General features: G+C 41.8%; 2 protein-coding genes across 3 annotated transcripts; one reads left to right on the top strand and one right to left on the bottom strand.

Annotated features, from left to right (window-relative positions):
- Positions 1–448: 448 nt before the first annotated feature.
- eloal (elongin A, like) lies at positions 449–12546 on the bottom strand. 2 transcript variants are annotated; one of them, XM_035399745.1, is made up of 12 exons: positions 12438–12546; positions 10822–10878; positions 10574–10686; positions 10203–10375; positions 9640–10115; positions 9423–9522; positions 8860–9021; positions 8371–8468; positions 7257–7437; positions 4832–4982; positions 2462–2550; positions 449–964 (listed from the first exon to the last, which is right to left on the bottom strand). In XM_035399745.1, the coding sequence occupies exons 1-12, from the start codon at positions 12510–12512 to the stop codon at positions 903–905; spliced, it is 1737 nt and encodes a 578-aa protein (XP_035255636.1). In that variant the 5' UTR covers positions 12513–12546; the 3' UTR covers positions 449–902. The 2 variants fall into 2 exon arrangements, with proteins under 2 accessions (XP_035255636.1, XP_035255635.1); XM_035399744.1 differs by having other exon boundaries at positions 9640–10375.
- Positions 12547–13231: 685 nt separating this feature from the next.
- On the top strand, positions 13232–18571 carry klhl31 (kelch-like family member 31). The gene is made up of 3 exons (XM_035399746.1): positions 13232–13336; positions 14442–15638; positions 16265–18571. Exons 2-3 carry the CDS (start codon positions 14470–14472, stop codon positions 16995–16997), a joined length of 1902 nt encoding a protein of 633 aa, XP_035255637.1. The 5' UTR covers positions 13232–13336; positions 14442–14469; the 3' UTR covers positions 16998–18571.
- Positions 18572–21882: the final 3311 nt, after the last annotated feature.

Here is a 21882-nt window from a genome sequence, read left to right as displayed (position 1 = left end):
GACTGGACGGTCCTGGATAGAGAGTAGAGCTTGGGACAGCAATGGGACCGGGGCATTCCAAATAAGGGACAAAATAAAAATGGATTCAATATTTAATACATCAAACAAAAAACACATACAAAACCCCTTTTTTATTCTCCTGGATTTGTTGTTTTTTTATTTTTTATAACTAATCACTTTGATGTGATGTCACAAATGGGACTGGGAACTAAAGTAATGAAAAATGATACAACATTTAAACTCTTGTGGACAAAATAATATGTTTTGCGCAAGCATCTTATAATACAGCCATTGGTGAAATCTATTTTACACAAGGAGAACATTAACCATAAGAGCATGCCTTTTGGAAAAGGTAACCTCTCCAAATCATTTAATTTATTGTATTTATGCCCAAGACCAGTAGGGGGAACCAACAGCTAACATGTTACTGCAAAATGTAACGGGTTCATTCATACATACAATTCCAGGCCAATGTCATGGCATTGTGATCTTGATTATTTTATGAAAATTATTCAAATCTCAGAAGTAGCCTTTTTTTCCCTTTGCAGTATTATATGCATGTATTTACAATCTTATCTCAACACAATACAATGTGTATTGCGCAATATACAGGAGTAGAAAAGATTGCACACAGGTGAATGAGTTTCTCAGTATATTCAATGCAGATTAATCAAAGTTTTACATGATTTAAATGAGCAATCGAGGAAAGTGCCATGATTCATTTTCACCAACAAGTCGGTTGTGAGACTTTCCCATCACCAGTATATTTCCAGGCGATCGATTCCCAAGTTCAGGGGTGGCACGGAGACGAGTCCGAACATACGCCGCAAAAGCAAAAGGAAAGAGAGGCGATCTCAAACCGTTCATACAGGGTCCACGGCTCTCCACCCCTCACTGCAGTCTCATCGGCGGACCAGCTGCTTCTTAAAGGCCTTCAGAGACTTCGCCATCATCGGGGCCAGTCCTGATGAGGGGAAAAACACAGGGCTTCAGGCAGGGCAGCGCGGCACTCCATCCTAACCAACAGTGATACTCTACTAACGGGTGAAACTGTTGAAACATTTAATGCACCACATGGTGCCAGAGACAGACCAGTATAAGCCAATGACAGGAATAGTACGGATATCTTTAATCAGCTTGGAACAAAGTTGTTGCACATATTAGTGCAAAGGCAATAGACTCACCCATGCATGAGACCTTCACCCGTTTTGGTGCTTATGAAGTCTCATTCTCCCCTCACAAGCTACAACTACTGTATTTTGATGGTACATCACTTCCCCTAGTGGTGAAATTTTGCTACTGCTGTTCTTGCTTCCAGTTGCACACACAAACACACTCATGCATTATAAGCTTCAATGGAAATGTAAAAAGTAGAAATGCAGGGGGGAAAGGTGCAAAAGAGTAGAGTAGGTTCAATAAATTCCCTTGTCTGTAAGGAGGCTGCACTATACTGAGCATCAGCTGTAATCACAACGCTAGAGGAGTGAAACAGCTGGAGAAACGCGAGGCAGACTAAAGCACCAGGTGTGCATTTGTACACAATAATACAGATTTAACTGACCTGAAAGCCTGACTGGAAGAACAGCACAACTCTGACAAACTGCTCAGTACTCTCGCTTGGTTACCTTTATGCCAGCAGTGTAGAGCAGTGACGCATGACAGAGGTGTAATATAATGTAATGTAACATAGAACATATAACATAACTTAATATATGAGATAGAGAGAGAGAGACAGGTGCGCATGAAAACAGGATGAGTGTAATTTCACTCCTTCAGATGATAAGAATGCACAATGAGGGCCAGGCTAGTGTAGTCAGGAGAGATCAGATACGTTTGGGTGGAACTGTGTAGGGCCAGGGCCAAAATTAAAGCGCAGGCACTGAGAAGCATGCTTGGCAGACAAGCCAGGGGGCAAACGTGACATTGAGAGAAGCAGCAGAGGGACTGGAGCAGTGTTTCCTATGTCTTATGCAACATGAGACTGCAGCACCACCGGCACAATATCACAACTGATATTAATGTTCGTGTGTGTGATCATCAACTTCCAATCAGGAAGCAGCTAATCACTGCACATGTGAGCTGTCTGGGCCAATCAGAAAAATCCACCAAAACTGACATGATATCAAGAAAACCATAGAACGTGAAAGTATCCCTTTAAGCTGCACATAAAGCATCTTCCTGTGGTTCATGTCTGTGTGAGCCCAACCTGTGAACTGCAGCGGGATCAGTAGCAGTAGAAGGAACAGGAGCAGTCAGAGCTCTTGTACCAGGTGCTGAGGTAGGAAATGTTTGATGCTTTTGGTAGAAGGAGCATGCCCAGAAGCTGGGCTGTGATTGAACCGTGCCCCCAGAATGCTGGCTGTGACAGAACAGTGTCCCATGAAGTGGGGTTTTGACAGAATGGCGAGCCCAGCGTCCCAGCAGTGATCCCTAAAAGCAGGCTACAGAGGGAGGGACTCACTCTTAATCTTCCTGGGGTCCGGTGCTTGGCTGGTGCTGGCCATAGCATCGCTGCAGCCAGGCCGCGCTCGGCTGTCCAAAGCCTTCCCGCTAAAGGAGGGAAGGGAGAGGCAGGAAATGACATCACGCACAGGTCTGACATGAATAATTTACTTCGCACCTGCAGAGATGAACATAGCCAAAGTGATTTACAATAGTGCGCACAAAAAGATTAGGCTATCACCTGTTAGGACCAAAAAATACACACAAAAATGGCATCACTACATTTAAAAAGTCATGTAATTAACAATGTCAAGCTGTAAGTGCCATACTGAAGGGGAAATAGTAAGTTCTAAGTAAATTGAGACTTAAAGTAGTTAAAGAAGTGACCGAAGATCAGTGGTCCATTGTACCAAGAGGGCATAATTATTTGAACACAGTGAATTTAAGTTCAGGGGCTTATTGCAAGCAACAAAGCAAAAGGCCTATTTGCTTCAAACATGATGGAACTGGTGAAATCGCCTAAAAGATTTACATCGGTTAAAGCAGACTTACTAGACCTTTCCCTGCTGCCCAGATTAAGTTAAATTTTTATTTCACAGCACGTGAGGTATTTGTGGCTGTGCATTAGATTGCAGAGAAACACATTAAGACATCAGCACCTGACAATAGCTTTCACATCAAACTTAAATTTTATTTTTATTTTTTTTAAATTTAATTCAGCAAACCCAATTTTTCAAGCTCAGCCTCAAATTCATCTCCCTCATAAATAAATAATATTCTGAGGATACTAAAGGCCCAATGAAGGCTCAGTGCAGGCTGTGTACACAGAAGACTGGCCTTTCAGCCATGTCGGAAGGGAGATCCGCACACCGCCTCAAACCGGAACCAAACTAGTTTATGCGGCACTTTACCCTGATCCCTGCGCCCGGCTCACCTCACGCAAAAGGCATTTCAGCCTCCACTATCGCCCCCATCGCACCCCCAGAGCTACGCGTCCAATGGCACGCTCCCATTGGAAACGGACAGTAAACAGGGCCGTAAACTATGCAGCCATACAGAGACACAGACAGCCACGGGCATCGACACAGGCAGGCAGACAGATATACAACACAGGCACAGACAAACACAGACACAGAATTGACTAAATGAGCACAGTCCAAAATTATCAGTTAAATTTGTTAATATTATTTTCGGCTCTACATACAAAAATGCAAAATTCCATTGGAAACTAAACTGAGGGAAAGCACTTGTGTTTGACATAAAAAATTGATTTTTGAAAAAACAAACCAAGTAGGGGCCATTGCCTGGGTACAAGCTAAGGGGTGTCAGGGGTTCATACAAGTCATTTCATATTCCACTACATATGCATGTTCAAATAACGGTAAAGTACATGCAGTTAAGTTCTCATACTACTAAAGTACATTTGAATTTGAACCTCCATATGTTTAGCCTCCAGTAATGAGCAATGAATGGGGCCCTAGAGCAGAGGCTGTATTACCAGTACAGTGAGGTCTGTCCAAAGGAATTAGCTTTGGGGCTTTTCAGAACCAGACAAAACCTATACAAAAATGGACTGGAATTTATTGATTGGAATCAACATGTCTGCAGAAGCACTGCACATTTGTGAACATGAACACAAAGGCTTAAAACACGCTGATGAAGTTGGTAGCAGTAGGAAGTGGTTGTTTTGGGATGTTGGGATCCAGGTCAAGTTTCAACCTTCTAATCAGGCTCAAGGAGAGGATTCTTAACAAGTGTTTTAGTCATGAAATGAGACTTAATTATTTTTTTATTTTCCTCAAGTGAAAAACTTGACCTTGTTTTAAGTTTCCATTTGCTTGTCAAGTGAAATAGTCTCACCAAATTGCAAATCTTGAAATAAGTCAAACTGACTCACCTGCCTCATGCAATATTTTTGTATAATTTATCAAAAAAGACTAAAATATTGTATTTATTTATTTATTTTGCAGTGCACAGAACAGTGGGAAATGCTGCTCGCTCCACTGCAAGAGCCCAGCTCACTGCCAGCATTGGCCACCACAGCGCTTTCAGGATCACAACAGTCAGCTTCTCTGGCACCACACTCAATCAAGCATTGATTGATTGATTGATTGATTCTCTGGCACCACACTGTCAGGCCCATCAGAACAAATGTCCAATCGCAGTGTTCCATCTGAGCATGACAGCCAATCACAGCAATCTATGCTCTGTCACACCCCATGGTAGAGCTCATATGAAAACACATCCAGGCAACAAGCCTGGAGCTCATAAACATGACACCATCTCAAACTGGTTACAACAGAAAACAACCACCACCACCACTACAGGAGCCAAAATAAGTTGGCATAATATGTGAGCAAGCCTCCCCTGACCAGACGTATGGACTGACCTGGTTCGGTCCAGGGCCTGAGCTGGCCTGGGCCGGTCAGGCAGGCTGGAGGACATCACGGGCCCAGCGGTACCGCGCACTTCCTGTTTGATCCGTACATTCCTGGGCGGCTTAACAGTGGAATTAATGAATGCCAACTTCACCTGCCGACCTGTAGAGGGAGCAGCAGAGTAACTTGTTCAATGAATCTCAGCTGTAGCTCTTTGCTAGTGAAGGAGGATAATATACCATAACCTGGGACCAGAGGCCTTTCACTGTTGCCATTTTCCCCAACATGTAGGCTCAACAGCACAGACAGTGTATTACAATGGGCCCACAGCGTCTCCGAGTAGGATTGTTGACGCAGGATCAATTGGATGAATGAGGTTCACAGGGGAGCCCCAATCCTAGATTAGGGCTCCCTCGATAAATGATCTCAGACCAATTCAAATTCACCTTGAGATGTGCAGAAATGAGCAGAAAGCATTTAGGACAATGAATGATGATGAACTGACAATGTCATGATTTCAGTGGGATATGATTTTCAAATGGTACAACATACGGAAGATGGTGATCACAGATTGGTGAGAAGCAGGTTCAGCCGAAGGTAAGGAAGTGAAGAGCAAGGACTGGGCCAGCACAGCAGAAAACTATGAAAGTGCTGGTGGATACAAGAGACTATCGACTCTCAAAATGTGGAATAGTCTGTATTATAGCTACCAAGGGACCATGGATTATTGACACAGTTGCCAATTACTAAAACTTAAATGTGAGTCTATTCCAACAAAACGTTGACTGAAATTGAACAACCTGTGCAACATGACGACTGCAGAAAACTTTTTGGTTTCAAAAATAGACTATTATGCATTGTACTGTACTTTTCATGCCTGAAATCATTAAGTCTAATACGGTGTGTTGGGCACCGTAATAAAATACCAAATAAAATTCAAGCAAAACTGAAAAATTGACATCCTGGCTGGACAGTACATTGCCATTGATTGATTGACAATATTGATTACGTAAGAGACAAACTCAATTCCATTTCATGAAACACCCCTGCTATTCTCGGTCAGGAAAAAATCCATATACTGCAGTGCAATGTCACTTGCACACAAGACTCAAAATAATTAAAATGTTGCACAGTCCTGAAGCTGGAACAGACATCAGCAAGTTGTCAGTAATAATTATTGTACATTAACTTGTACCAAACTGGTATATTATCTGAATGAAGTGTACATGCATGCACGTCTAAAAAAAGAAATCAATAAAAATCTAAATACATAAGCAATGAAATCTCTTAAAAGCTGGATTATGTGAGCCTGAGCTCCAGCTCTACCAGGCCTCAGTAATCAGTCACAAACCAGCAGGCTCTCTCAGTTAACCCCTCACACTGGGTGCCATTTACAGCTATTTATAGTCATTGATGACAGATGGCCAGACCTATGCTAACTTGCTGCAGGGCAGCATTAGCAGGAGCCGGTGATAGTGCACCCCCTTTAGAAAAGACAACTGTTTAAAGTGCTCAAATCAGCCTGTCTGAGGGGGTGGGAAGGAGCGGAGGGGGAAAAATCACTGCAATGCAACAGTCCACAGAGAACATCCAGTTCACACCACCCAGAGAGGACAGCATATCCCAGAACACTATTTACTCGAGGGAGGGCAGTGTGAGACAAACCATCTTAACCATAGAGATCGTCAAATTTGCCTTCAATCGGATGAGCATACATAGAGTAAACTCCCTTTCTCAAACTAAACCACTCAACAGCATTCCCCATAAATAATATTAATGTGCCATGTGGATGGTTTTAAAAATTTTTAAATGTACAATCATTATTCAAATATGGAGATGACAAGGAAATTGCAGAACGTGAAAAATAAGATTAAGCAATCACACAATGCTGTCATGACAGATAGCCAAGAAAACAATCTTCTGTTATGTACCAGTTCAACAAGCTCATTAAACATTAAAAACAGGCTCAGGTTAAAGCAGTTTTGCTGCATGTCAGCCAACAGTCATTCCAGCTTGGCTCAGAATGACCCTGACTGTGGAAGGCGGTACTTCAGAAGCAAGCATTTACCGCATTAATGGAGCAGAGATTGTCTGTAGTGCTCCAGTGCCTCAAAAAGCAGAGCTCCAAACACTGAGCTCCAAAAGTGGCACCTCAGGGAAGCCCCTGATTTAGACTGTACACACAGCCTTAAGCCACCACACCCGTGGGTGTGTTCCCCACAGCAGAGGTGGGCAACGAGGGCCGTGTCCATTTCTGACCTTAATTATGGGACACCGAAGACTGTTCTTGTGTCCCTATATGAAACGTTTGGCTCACCTAATCTACGAGTGTTGGCATAAACAGTCAATTAGCTCATTTAGCCAGGGTACCTGGAGAAACCTGCATACACACCAGCCCTCCAGGACCGGAGATGCCCACCCCTGTCCTACGCACACCTTTAGGTTTCCCGGAGTAAGCGGAGACGATGCTCTCCGTCAGCTTCTGCAGCTTCTTCTCTCGCTCTTTGGACAGCCGGAGGTGCATCTCTCTCCAGGACTCGTACTCCTCCAGACAGCCATTCCGGAAGTCTCTCTGACAGTGTCTCTCCCACAGGTGATCAGTATCGCCAATGTACACCTGTGGGAACAGCATGCACTTGCATATTTTATCAGTGCAAACTGCTGTCATTTCAAATTACAAGAACCAAATGGAGCAATGGATGAGTCCCTCCCCCCCCCCGCAGCTACTTATTTTGGCATCAAGTGAAAAGGCCCACACCCAATCAGTGCCAAGAAATACATTAACAAAATTACACAGACATTGACACTGCCAGCAGGTGCAGCCAGGTTCAGATATAAATATCCAGTACAGCTGGTTTTTGTTTCTGTAACACCTGGCATTTAAACACACACCAACCCAAGTAATACAGAAGAAGCCTAAAATGGAAGATCAGTACACAAATATACAAACCCAGAGGGAAACATGTTTATATGCATTAGCTTCCCTCCCATCTTGTGCACATGAAACCATGCTGAAAGAATGATCAGTACTTAAATTCATCTTAATTAAAATCACGACGTGAAACTGTTAAACAGGTGTAGTGTCATTTTCGGTCACACCTCTCTCAGCTGTCCTACAATGACCTAGTCTAAATCTGACAGCAACAGAGGGGCCCTTATTCTACTCACAAGAGCAAGAGAAAGAGGAGGAGGAGGAGAAGATGGGATGAGTTTGTTCAGTCATCTTGAGAGTGAGAGAGCCTGCGCTATGCCAGAGAGGAAATGAAAGACAGCGAAGGAAAGGATAACGCACCTGTGGGCTCCAGTCTAATTACACCAAGTAAACAAGGTCACAAGGGCTTTTCACCTGTGGAGTACCCACTAGGAGGAGACCAGTGCTCCGGGATGCAGCCAAAGACTGAAGAGCAGTGTGCTGGCAGAGCTTTCCCCACACAGCCAGTGCCGTTCATGAGGGGAAAAAGAAAACCACGCCACCTCAGTTTGCCCAAAGCACCCTACATGACCAAACGTTGTCCCGCCGATGCTCACCGACCCGCGGTGATATTCTTACCGGGTTGCATTCTTCGATCCGAAGCAACTGTTCAGGGGTGCAGCGTTCCAGCACCGGCTCTAGGATATCAAACGGCACCCCTCCAATCTCATAGAGCACTGCAAGACACCATGCAGGCCCTACAGTTCAGGAGGAAACCCAGCCGCCAGTCCACATTTCTGTGGCCACATGCAGATACAAACATGCACGCAAGTACAGTGCCCTCCATTACACTTGGGACAATTATGGTGCCCCGAAATGGGAGGAGAGTCATGTATAGAAAGTGCTGTCATTTCTACATGGTGAAACCAAAATGTATAAGAATACCCTTTAATAAAAGCTGAGAATCTGCACGTTAACTGCATCTGAATTGTTTGACAAACTGACAAATCTAAAATTGTGAAGTACAGAGCCAGATCAATAAAAAAATAAAGAAATGTCTATGTCCCAAACATTATAGAGGGCACTATATATGCACACGTGGACCCTTTGCTCAAAACCCGCACTCACAGTCGATGTTGTTCTGAAGCGTACGGATACACTGCTGGTGCAGACTCATCATGGTGGGCAGGAAGCTGGTCTTCGTTCCAGAGTACACCTGCATCTTCCTGTTGAGCCTCTGCCCAGTGAAAACAGGGGCCTCTTCACTAACAGCACTGGCCTCGTCCTCAGCTGCAAGTCAGAGAGACCCAAACGCTAAACTCATAACAGGAATTTAGAGGTCCGAGGGCAAAATTTTTTTTTAAATAAAAGCAGGTTAGTTTCAAAACAAACAAAACTTGTAATATAGTTCAAAGGAGGTCAAGGGAAGCCTTTGCTTAAAAGTTTACACGCCGAAAGAAAAAAGCTTTTATTTATTTTTAATAAATAAAACTAGCAGTGCATACCTAGTTTGACTCAAACATATTCTAGGTTTTACCATTATTCCACAAATGCAAACAAATATTTTTCATTTTGGTGCCAAGCTTGACAAACTGCATTAGTGAAGAAAAAGATAAGCAATGGCATTTAATTGACTCAGTGATGCCGCTTGAATCTGAGCCAAACACACTACTGGCCTTTCGCATACTTACATTTCTTCTCAAAGTATGGGAAAGTGGTAAAGTCCTCACACTCTGGTAAGAATGTTGGTAGTGGAATATTAAGCAAGTCCATCACTGACCCAGTTGAAGGCTGGAAAGCAAATAAAATGAGGGTCTACATCCAAGGGGAACACACACATGCACACACGCACACTCCCAGAATAAGAGCCGAAGAGAGTTATCACCCATTATATAAAACAAATATTACCTTTTTGGGAGACTCCTCTAAAGATCGTTTGGGCTGCTCAGTTATGCTCTTCCCACAGGAGGCCCTTCTCTGGGGCTCCTCTCCTACAGCAGCGACTTTGAACTTCTTCGGGGTTTTCTGGCTGTCACAAGGCTTCTTCTTCCTCTTGGGAGCCTTCAGGTCATAGCTGAGGTAGGACTCAAAGGACATGGTGGGCTTTCCCATCTCGTCCCCACTGGGCTGGCTCTCATTGGTGCACTCACCTCCTTTCTTCGTCTTCTTCGTGGCCTTCTCCTCTGTGTCCAAATTTTTCACTTCACCATTCTGCCCTTTCTCCTCATCTGATGGTTCCTCCTTTTTCTTGCGCTCCGGAGGAGTCTCCTTAGCCCTGGAGGACTTCTTGTCCTTCTGAGAGCGTTTGGCCTCTTGGCCATTCGTGATCTCGCACACACCCCTTTTACGGCTTCCCCTGAACTTGGAGTCCACATCTGGATGCACTGCAGGTAGCAGAGAAGACTTTGGGGATGAGACTTTGTTCTTGTCTTTTTTGGGGGTGTTGTTCAGATGGAGATGGGAACGGTCACCTCTGGACTCCTGCCTGAAGGGAACTTTGCTCCTCCTATGACTGCCTCCTGGTTTGCATTCGGTATCTGAACCTGTAGATCCTGACTTTTTATCATCAAAACACTTATTTTCAGAGACCTCCAGCTGATCTTTATGGCACTGTTCCTCATCTCCTGACTGTTCCTGGACAGGACTGAGCATCACAGATATGTCAACATTGAAGAATCGCTGGCATTAATTTGATGAGGTTACAACCGTACAAACAGTTGCTACTGCTAATACTAATTATGACTGATAATGATGATGCCGCTACTTCTAAAAGCAAAATAATGCAAGCATAAATTATCACACAGACATTTATTGACAACACCCAGGAATAAGTTACACATACCTGGTAGGTTCCTTGGGGACTAACTGTTTCCATTGATTAACTAATGATTTTGCCACTTCTCCAGCATCTGAATGCTTTCGATAAGCATTGACTGCTTTCCCTATTCCTGTGTCCTGATGAATGTGGAAGAAAATCCTTTTTAAAAAAGATTATGAACTTTGAAACAGGAATCCTGAATGAAATGTAACCTTTCCGGTCAGTGCATGCAAAACAGGCGAGTTGGGCAAGATTACACAGTTGTCCCTTACTGCAAGGATGTTAAGGGTTACGTCCAGTTCCTGAAGTCTCTTCAAGGTTTTCAGAATCTGAAGAGATGAACCAGAGGTTTACATTCACACTGTCCTTGAAAAAAAAAATCACTGGATGGCAATTTACAAGAGGGGCCTGAAAACTTCTCTGCAATCTAAACCCCTGCTTATTCCTTCTCATTACACACTTACAGACTACACATTTCTCATTTCAGTTGCAAAACAAAATGTTCATAATCTCATGTCCTAAGGTTCCCCCCCACCCCAATGATTGAAATGATTAACAATTTTTTTGGGGGGGGGGTGTGGGGGGGGGCAGCCACACATACTTGGTGACCCTGCAAAATACACAGTCCCATTCACTCCAGTTACATATGACAGAACCCTTTTACTACCTAAACGCCATGACCACACATCCCTGAGTACGTTTTTTTTTTTTTTTTTTTTTTAAAACAAGAGCCCATTGAAAAATACGTACCCGGAGATACCGAATATGGTGAGGCCCCTTACCATAGGATCTCTAAAAAGCCAGAATAGCTGAGTGTGCGCTGAGATCAGGGGCTATGTATGGGAATACCACAGAACCAGCCAGCCCCTACCATGTACTATAAATGGGCAATGCTAATGTCGGCAGCTACCTTGGCTGTAAAAAGAATTAGCTGACCTCACAAGCCAGGGCGGGTGCACACGGCTGGCAGCAGTACCAGCAGGACAGCAATATATTCACAGCAGATGTCACCGAGCCGAGGGGACTCGTATTACAACATGCCGTTACTGTTCTCCCCAAGGGACCGAAAGTCGAGCTCAGAACTTCAGTTCGCCGTTTCCATGTGTATTCGTTCGCATTCCATGCGTTTCCTTTTCCTTGTTTTGGGGGTTTAATTCTGATTTCAGGAGCAGGGCAGGTGGGCAGCAGATCCAAGATGGATTTTGGGGTGGAGTGGAGGAGGGGTGTTGGTTATTTTTAGAGTTCAGCGCCCACCACATGCCTGCCTCCTGAATCAACAGCCCACAACAAATACACTTCAGAGAATAAGGAGAACAGTGGAGAATGGCACGCAATAAAGTAGACACTAAGTCATGAAATTCCCAGAGAACCCATTTAGGTCTTCTCTATATTGTATTCCAACATTATGGGCCATCTTCAGCAATAACATTGCTTTTACTATGCACAAATATACAGGTTGCAAAACTGATGAAGCATTTCAAAACACAACAAATTAATATTGTGCAGTTAAGCCCCTTCAGGAGTTATGTGTATGTACTTTTCACAATTTAAAAGCCTTCTATAAACAAGGTCAAAACTAGTTTTATGTTATTCTATGTTAGCTGACTGACGAAATAAGTGATACAAATCTGGTAGGCCATAACCAGTCAATTTTCTCAAAACATCCCGCAAGTTTGAAGGAATATTCACAAGCAAAAACAGTAAATTTCATTATAAAGCATAATCAGTTGTATGGTGCAATACACAAATAGGTAAGTAAGGTAAGGCCATAGCTAGTGAAAGTAGCGTGTAGTTTTGAAGGGTGTTTAAAAATAAATTTATCAACGGCTATCCATTTCAAGCATATTAATTGAATTTCTTAGATTACGTGGTTTTTTGTAAAACATACCGTTTTCGAATTGGATGATTCTTTAAGCTGACGTTTTAATTGCAAGACTTTCTTCAAAACATCAGCAGCGGCCATTACAACCTCTCACGTGAGCAACTCACCTGCGGATTGGAAACGTCGAAATCATTGTCGTCATCTTTTATATGGGGCGGTGGCTCATTGAACGCTCATTGAAAAAAAAGGAAGGTGTGAAATCATCAGGTATGAAAAGCCTTGAGTTGGGTTTGACTAACAGTATTTATGGAATGACTCATATAAAGCAACAATTCCCGAATCGAATGCGTAGAAATAGCCTAATAAACGTATCCCCCAATAAGTATTTGCAACAACACCTGATTTCATTATGAACTGTGAATATTTGCCCAATGTCTTTCTGCACCATTGCGATGAGCTGGCGATGCAACAATTGTCAAATCTGTAACGAATTTGAACAAGCAGAATTAATTACATGTCAAACCCAATAGAAATAAATGTTGTTGCTGTTGTTGTTGCTTCTGCTCCTCCTTTAACTATACCTTAAAAAGTCTTCTATGGCTGAAAGGAAACCAATTAGTTTGTGTGGTTCAGTACATAGGCTACTGTTATTTAGAAATTTTGCTGTTCGTACATTTAACATTTGACGTAGGCCACATTTGATGTAATATGCCATGCTTCCCAATTGCTTCTTTTACTATGGGCGTTAAAGATATTGTATTGGTGGTCGAACCGAAATAGAGGATGGGTTCCACCACCGAATTGCGCAATCCCTTCTTTACCCTGCTTTCAGTTAGAGGAGGAGTTAATTGCCAGGCTACTCTGCTACTGTTCAGTTTTGATTCTTTCTCTCTGCTCCTCACCAGGGCTTGGAGGTACAGGTCAATTCACCACCAACTTCTGCCTCATTCATTGCTATCTGTCAGGTAAGTGTGACATGTCTGATCTGCATGTACCATCCTTTTCATTGCTTTTCATACTATTTGCATATGACAAAAGTCAATATGCCATTAAACAGCGATTTTTATTTTCTGGTAGGCTATAGGGCAAACAGCCTAATCGCAACAGTTCTCTCAAATGTCAGTGCTGTCATGGTTATTGTTGTCGTCAAATACCAAAATCGCACGAGGGCAGTATATTTAATCAATTACACACACACACACACACAAATATTTTAAAATAATGAATAATAATAGGCTTACAATAATATTAACCTTTAGTTGGCATTGTTGAATCAGAATGATTGTATATTATATTGAAAAGCATATGTTAACTTTAGATGAAATTAAGAAAGGCCCCTTAAATACGAAGTCTTTTAGGGAAAAAGAGCCTGTGGTTGAGCCTGGCAGTGCGGCTATTCTTGGAGCTGGTGTTGATAAAATGTGACAGATGCAAAGAGTGGAATGTTGGGTAACGGCTCGGTGATTTTCACAATATTCAAATTGTAAATGCTCATAACCGAATTTCTGCCGATTAGTCAGAACCTGTGAAATACTAAACTTTTGTATGTTGCTGAAACTTACTTTCTGTAAGGGAATATTTTCTGCTTTCATTGCCAATGCTTGTACTGCTGTAGCACGTGACCTGGGAATTTGAGGACGGTAATAGACCACTTCACAGGCGCGCTGCGCCGTAAATAGCACCGGATCCGTCTCACGCGTAGATAGGGAATCATTCGATAAAGGCTCTACTTGTCACAATAAATTTGTGCAAATAAGGTAAACCAGTTTTCTCCGTAAATTGAAAAAATGTGTTCCCAATTAAAGATGAATTTCCCGGATGAACTTACACTCCACCGTCCGTCAATTTAGAGTAGCCTACATTAGGCATACATAACACATAACTAATTTGAAAGGACACATGGGGAAGCATGTCTTTACTCACTCATAGTATGGCCTTGGGCCCCCGTTTATATTTTGTCCAATGCCATGATATTACGTATTGTCGTTGACATGCCATTGCCTGAATTGGCTACATTTTATAAATATAAAAATACAGTTGGGAAAAAAGATAACCTTTAACTTTTTTTAGGTCTTGGCTGTGACCCACTGCTGCAGTCATGGCACCAAAGAAGAACAAGACCACCAAAAAGATCAAGGGAGACATCAGTGAGATGATAGTGGAGGATGGTCCAATTAACAAAATGAATGGCCTCAATACTCTTTTAGAGGGAGGGAATGGCTTCAGCTGCATCTCAACTGAGGTGAATGATCCTGCATACTGCCCAAACCTCCTGGAGGGTCTGAACACCATGAGACAAGACAGCTTCCTGTGTGACTTAACCGTGGCCACCAAGACAAAAACCTTCAGTGTGCACAAGGTTGTGATGGCTTCCTGCAGTGAATACATTCAGAATGTGCTGAAGAAGGATTCCTCCATCCAGCATTTGGACCTCAACGATTTGTCTCCTGTGGGCCTCGCCACCGCCATCACATACGCATACTCGGGCAAGCTGACCCTGTCCCTCTACACCATTGGAAGCACCATCGCGGCGGCCATTTTCCTTCAGATTCAGAGTCTGGTGAGGATGTGCAGCGACTTCCTGATGCAGGAGATTACCGTGGAGAACTGCATGTACGTGGCCAACATCGCAGACACCTACGGGCTCAAGACCACCAAGCAGGCCGCGCAGAAGTTCATGAGGGAGAACTTCATTGAGTTCTCAGAGATGGAGCAGTTCCTGAAGCTCACCTACGAGCAGATCAGCGACTTCCTCATGGACGACTCCCTGCAGCTGCCCTCTGAGATCACCGCCTTCCAGATCGCTATCAAGTGGCTGGACTTTGATGAGAAGAGGCTGAAGTACGCCGCTGACCTGCTAAACAACATCCGCTTCGGCACCATCTCCGCCCAGGACCTCGTGAACCACGTGCAGAGCGTGCCTCGAATGATGAACGACAACGAGTGCCACCGGCTCCTCGTGGACGCCATGAATTACCACCTGCTGCCGTATCAGCAGAACATCCTGCAGTCCAGGAGGACGAAGCTCCGTGGCGGCCTCCGTGTCTTACTGACGGTGGGGGGGCGTCCCGCTCTGACAGAGAAGTCCCTCAGCAAAGACGTCCTCTACAGAGACCCCGACGGCATCTGGAACAAGCTGACCGAGATGCCTGCTAAGAGCTTTAACCAGTGTGTGGCTGTCCTGGATGGCTTCCTCTATGTCGCTGGTGGTGAAGACCAGAACGATGCCAGAAACCAGGCTAAGCACGCCGTTAGCAATTTCTGCAGGTGAGTTTTCACATGGTTTGTTAGGGCATTTAATCATTTATTTCTGGCCTATTTCTTTTGTCTTCATTTTCTCTGCTTCTGCTAACATGGCCAAATTTTTAAGTTGACCTTTTTTTTTTTTTTTTTACTCTTTTACTCTTTTACATTGGGTGGTATGAAAATATACACACTTAACCTGTGATTCTCAAGTTCGGTCTGGGGTAATACCAGTTTGGGGTAATGCTGGTTTCCATCCCAGGTAATCTCCTGCTTACTTAAGGTTGTTGAACACGTGTTTAAGTTCTTTAATAATTCTTCCCTTAAACTTGATAACACAACGTAGGTACATTATCATTTGCTTTTCTTTGAATTTTAAATCTACTAAATGGTTAGTTTTAGTGGTCATGTGTCCATATTTTCACAAATAGTTGATTCACAGTCTTTAATTTGATTAGTTAAAAATCTTTTTTTATCTCTTATTATGTGATTTTTGCAATTTAGCATAATATGTATATGGGGCATTTAAAACATAAAAAAATGTAAAAATTTTGTTGTATTGTGGTTGGAATGAAAACCAGGGATCCTCCGGGACTGAATTTGGGAGCCATTGCTCTAAACAAACCAAACAATTCCTGTTTGTTTCTCAGATATGATCCCAGATTCAACAGCTGGATCCATTTGACCAACATGATCCAGAAGCGTACCCACTTCAGCCTCAACTCATTCAACGGCCTGCTGTTCGCTGTCGGGGGCCGCAACTCCGAGGGACCCCAGTCCTCGGTTGAGTGCTACGTGCCGTCCTCCAACCAGTGGCAGATGAAAGCCTCCATGGAAGTGGCCAGGTGCTGCCACGCCAGCACGGTAATCGACGGTAAAATCCTTGTCACAGGAGGCTACATCAACAACGCCTACTCGCGCTCTGTGTGCGCGTACGATCCCTCCACCGACAGCTGGCAGGACAAGAACAGCCTCAGCACCCCAAGGGGCTGGCACTGCGCCATCAGCGCCGCCGACCGTGCCTACGTCCTCGGCGGCAGCCAGCTTGGCGGCCGCGGGGAGAGGGTGGATGTCTTGGCGGTTGAATGCTACAACCCTCACAATGGGCAGTGGAGCTACACCGCCCCCTTGCTCACGGGGGTGAGCACGGCCGGCATCGGCACCCTCGACAGCAAGATCTACCTCCTCGGAGGCTGGAATGAGATCGAGAAGAAGTACAAGAAATGTGTCCAGATTTACAATCCCGATCTCAACGAATGGACCGAGGAAGAGGAGCTGCCGGAGGCCACGGTCGGCATCTCGTGCTGTGTGGTTACCGTACCGACCCGCAAAACTCGGGAGTCCAGGGCCAGCTCAGTATCATCTGCACCAGTCAGTATATAAACATCACATAAGCAGGACAATGTAGTTTACTGCCAGCCAATATAGAGCCAGACAGGAAAGGAAACCCCTCCCTCCCGTAAACGTTTTTTTTTGTCACAGTTATTGAAACTGTAAATGTGATAAATAATATATTCCTCTTTGACAAACTGTATTTAGAATAATAAATAATTCAGGGAAAGAATATTTGCCTCCCAAAAGCATTACTATCCATTAAAGGTTTTGAGAGATAAATGATAATACAAAATTGTATCTTAAATCTCATCTGAGAAATTAAATACCAGATACTTATAAACAAAATAAATACTTTAGCATACTTCATAGATAAAACACAGGATCTGTAAGGATCTGTATTTTCAACAATGCGACCATTTTAGAAATTTAGCCAAATTTGAATGTTGTCCTTTTCTGAATATCCTAAATGCTGTATTCAGAGCAAGCCATGGTGGGTATATCTGTGATTAAATATTCAGAATATTCTGGAAATATTTTATTTAAAGGGAACACTGACAACTAGAGACATTTGTACAGAAGTTTTTTGTTACATAGTGTAGTGAGTGTGCATTGTACTTGTGGCACCTGGAAAATAACATTGTATTTAAAACATTTTTTAAAGGACAGATTTGGCTATAATTCATATTTGATTTTTAAAAAGTAACCTTTTCCCTCTGGGGCCAATAACATTAGTATAACATGATCTCTATGACATAACAGTCCTGCTTCTCATTTCCGGAGTAAACAATTAGAAAATGAAATTAGACATTTGTATGTGCATGGGTTTATATAAAAACCCTGCCATTTCCGAAAAGTAAAACCAAGTTTCTCGTTGATGAATGACGATAAATTAGTAGTAAATTATTCATAATTAAGAAACGAAAAGGTATTTTATATCAGTGAGTGCTGGCTGCCAGGAGTAGGCATACAGGGAGGGGGGCATATTTATTTGTTTCATTCATACGTGCAGGTATACTTCTGGCTGCTCAGATACAGAGGGTGCGGGTGCCTGTCTGGGCAAAAGCATGTCGTCATTTGCTTTCTGAAGGATCCATGTTGAGTGAGCCTGAGTATGTTGAGAAGGTTGACTGGGGACAATAAAGGAACAGAGAGGAGTTTGAAAGCCTTTTGTAAAAAAAGAAAAATAATAGATTCAATTTAAACACTGGAAGCATGTTTTACGCCTGGACTGCCTCTGGGATGGATGCTACTTTGCATGTAGCGCTTCAGGAATTCCCTGACAGTTCATGTTTTAAATGTTCTTGGGTTGAAAGTAAATTATGTGAAACCGTTTTTATTCTGTAATGCTGGTGTAGAGCATGTGAAAGGTAACTAAGGTACCTTCCTAAATGGTGTACAGTTTGTTGTTGGTTCCCTGTTGTTGACTCTGTGTTCCACCATTTGTGAATGTGTGTGACATAAATGCTTGATTTCATCCAAGTATCTTAGTCTTTTCAAAGCTCTATGTCTTCATTAAAGTTTCCTAAGAAAATCAGAACTTGATTTCTTTTTCTTTGTACATTACAATAAAGCATTGTAAGTTGCTGACATCTGTGCCAAAAATAAACAGTTGAAGAGAAACATAAATCTATGAGAATTTTTTTAAAATTTGTTAATATTATAAGTAATAGTAACGGTATTGCAGTACCATACCATAAAATAGCATAAAGAATGATCAAACATTTTTGCATAACACTAATATGGCTGTACCGTAACTATTCCAGAGGAAATTCAGAAAGGAAAGAAAGGGTAACTACAGAGGGCATGGGGAACCACACCACAGTGTCTTGGAAAAGGAAAATACATAGGCCTATACATTTCATATTCAGATTATAATTAATTTCTTTTAACTTCAGTACACTCGTGGTAAAATGGATCCTAAAGTTGTTTTTTTATTTATTCATTTTGAAATAAACCTGACCTACATAGTCTGTGTGAAGGTCATTTTGAGAAGTGGCCTCTTTGTGTTCTGCTATAGATACAAAGTCTCTCTCAGCACAATTTATAACCACAGCAGTGCTCATAAACTGTCCAATATAAGACAACACAGGCAGCAATGAGTCACTATCATTACGTCCACAAATCAGGGCTAAGGCAACACTGACTAGTAAAAGTGCTGTTTAATATTAAACCCATTTAGATAATGTGTAATAAAAAGGGGTGGATACTTCTCACTGTTTTATTTTCCTGTCTTTAGTTCTGTTTGGTTTTTATCGTGGAATATTGTCACTTTAATGAAAAAAATGAAAGGAACAGCATATTGCTGAATCAGAGTGACAACAGACAACAGATAACAGACTAGCAGACAAAAGCCATGGACAAAGGTCATTTCAACAGACCTCTTTATGCTTGTGTTGTGTGTTTCTGTGCCTCCAAATCCTCCAATTCTGTCACTTTTGGTTGTGTTTTACCACAATTTCCCTGAAATAATAAATTAAGTAGGAATGTTAACCATGCACTGAAAAAAGCCTGCTTATTAATGCATACAAGCTGACAAAAAGTACTCCAAACACATATTTTACTCAGTTAATTGTGTGCTTCAATAACAAACCTGCGCACACCATGAGAGAATGTGCTTTGGTACTGTCTTAAAGTGCTTTTCTCTCTTTCTTGAACCTAGTTTTGATGATTATGCATAATCAGGTTAACATTTAACTTAGTCTAGTTAAACCAGTGGCAGGAAACTGTCAGGTGTCTAGTTCACCATTTACAGGAACTATGTTGGACATTCTGAACAGGTCATTCCAAAATAAAGCGGAAATCCAAGTGTCACTGCTGACTTTGTAATTTGGTTTAATTATCCCTTGATCTTGTGTCTCCATGTCGTGGCTCACAAACTTGTCCATAATATCCAAAGCTCTCCCTCCCAAAAATATGTCAAAATACTCATATTTAATGTCACCATAATGCTTACTAGGAGTAGATTAGATTCCCTATAACCATAAAAAGATGTGTCATATTGTAAATTGACCCGGACCAATAATAATACATATAAAAGGGTAAAAATCTGTACTCCTTGGATTCCCCCTGCATCATTAATCAAGCACACACAGGCCAGGAGAGGGGGGTGTCCCATCCCCCTCCTCTTTTTCAGTAGATGAAAAGTGCACCTTTCTTTTAGTTGGCAGCCAGTTTTTAATATTTAGTTGAAAGTGGGCATCTGAGTCCTACATCTAGGCCAGGTGTTCTACACTTAATCTCTGGTCTTTTGGAATATTCTGCTATCTTTTTGGTTAATAAATCTCTTGATTTTAATCTGGTAGTGCGTTGTACATTTGGAAAATTTTGATCCAACAGGTTGCTCTGCCTTTCAACGAATTTGGCAATTTAATTAATAATCGATATCTTTTATAATAAATAACAAATTAAATAAACTAAATTCATTTTACATGTTGGATAAGTGAAGGGTTTTAACTGTTGGTGCACTTGTGTTCAGTGCTGGTCATCAAACAAGGGTGTTAGTGTCTAATAATTAAACATATATTACTTAATCCTCGCAATTGGCCTCATTCACAAAATCTTTCTTGAATTATTCTTACTTTTGTTCTTTAAAATGTTCCTACAAAAAACTATGAGATTCATGACACATGTGCAGACCTTTGTTTCTGAGCATATCCCAAGCATATGAGATGATGAATGCTGACTGTTAGTAAATTTTATGCGCCATCCTGTTCATGAGATTTGCATAAGGGAACAGCCATGAACAAATACAGATAAGAAAAAAAATGATGAATGCAAAAATGTTCTTGGAAATGTTCTTACACTGTTACAATCAAATGTGATTGTACATATGTTTTGTGAATGAGGCCCAATGTCTACACTGCGAAAACACAAAATAAGTCAATCTTAACAAGTATTTAGTCATATGTTTAGACTATAAAATCTTATTTCTATTACTTTTTTGTGAAATAAGACAAAAAGATTGCCAATGAGGAGAGACAGTTTTACTCATTTCAGGATTTCATCATAACCTTTATTTAATTTTTGGAGGTACAATTGAGGGCCAGGCCCTCATTTTCAATGTAGCCGAGATTATAAAAACATTTAAGACACAATAAATATAAGACAAGATCACAGAATATAGCAACAGTAAAACCAACATAGTATGTAATAAATAACTAAAATAAAATAAAATAAAATAAAATAAAATAAAATTTGCCAATGGAGTAAGACAATTTCACTTGTTTGACTCAAAAAACGTAAGATTAAGATGAAGTTATTTGGGAGGGGAAAAAATACATTTTCATTACAAAACTAAAACACTTGTTAAGACACTTTTTGCAGCGCACTATTACCCACCAATAATATTCAGTCTAATTAGCATTTACTGTAGCCTGATCCTCAGGGTTTGTCTTCAAAAGACATGGTGAAACACAGCACATGACAAAAGCTTAATTCTGCTTAGTCATAGTGATCCCAGGCAAAACCAGCTGACTGAAGACTGGATGGAACTGAAAAGATGATATACTGTAGGCTTGTAGGCTCTGAGAAAGCAAAAATTTGAGTGAACAGTAGGGATACTGGTCCCTCTCTGTCCTGAACTTGGTTTTTCATCATTGGGCATTGTGGGAGATAGAACAGCTGGGTTGCCCAGGATGCTTTTGTGGTGGCAGTGCTTCAGTCACATTAAATCATTGACACAATAAAATATATAACTGGTTGAGTAAAAAACGAAAAAAAAAAAAAAAAATCCACTCTGCTTATTGTCATATTCAAAATGATTTTATGTAACCTGGTCTATCTATGCTGTAGCTTAAGTAGAGACACGCCTACTAAGGAATTAATGGTTAAAAAATCGTTTCTCCATTAGAATCACTTCATTCAATATTGCGGTTTTTTTTTTTTTGCACAATACACAATAGTCTCTATCGGCGGCGTGAACCGCTTCATTGAG

Source organism: Anguilla anguilla, chromosome 18 (genome assembly GCF_013347855.1).
Source record: "Anguilla anguilla isolate fAngAng1 chromosome 18, fAngAng1.pri, whole genome shotgun sequence".
Lineage (NCBI taxonomy): Eukaryota > Metazoa > Chordata > Actinopteri > Anguilliformes > Anguillidae > Anguilla > Anguilla anguilla.
The sequence above is the reverse complement of the archived record's forward strand: the minus strand, read 5'-3'. Positions and strand labels throughout refer to the sequence as shown.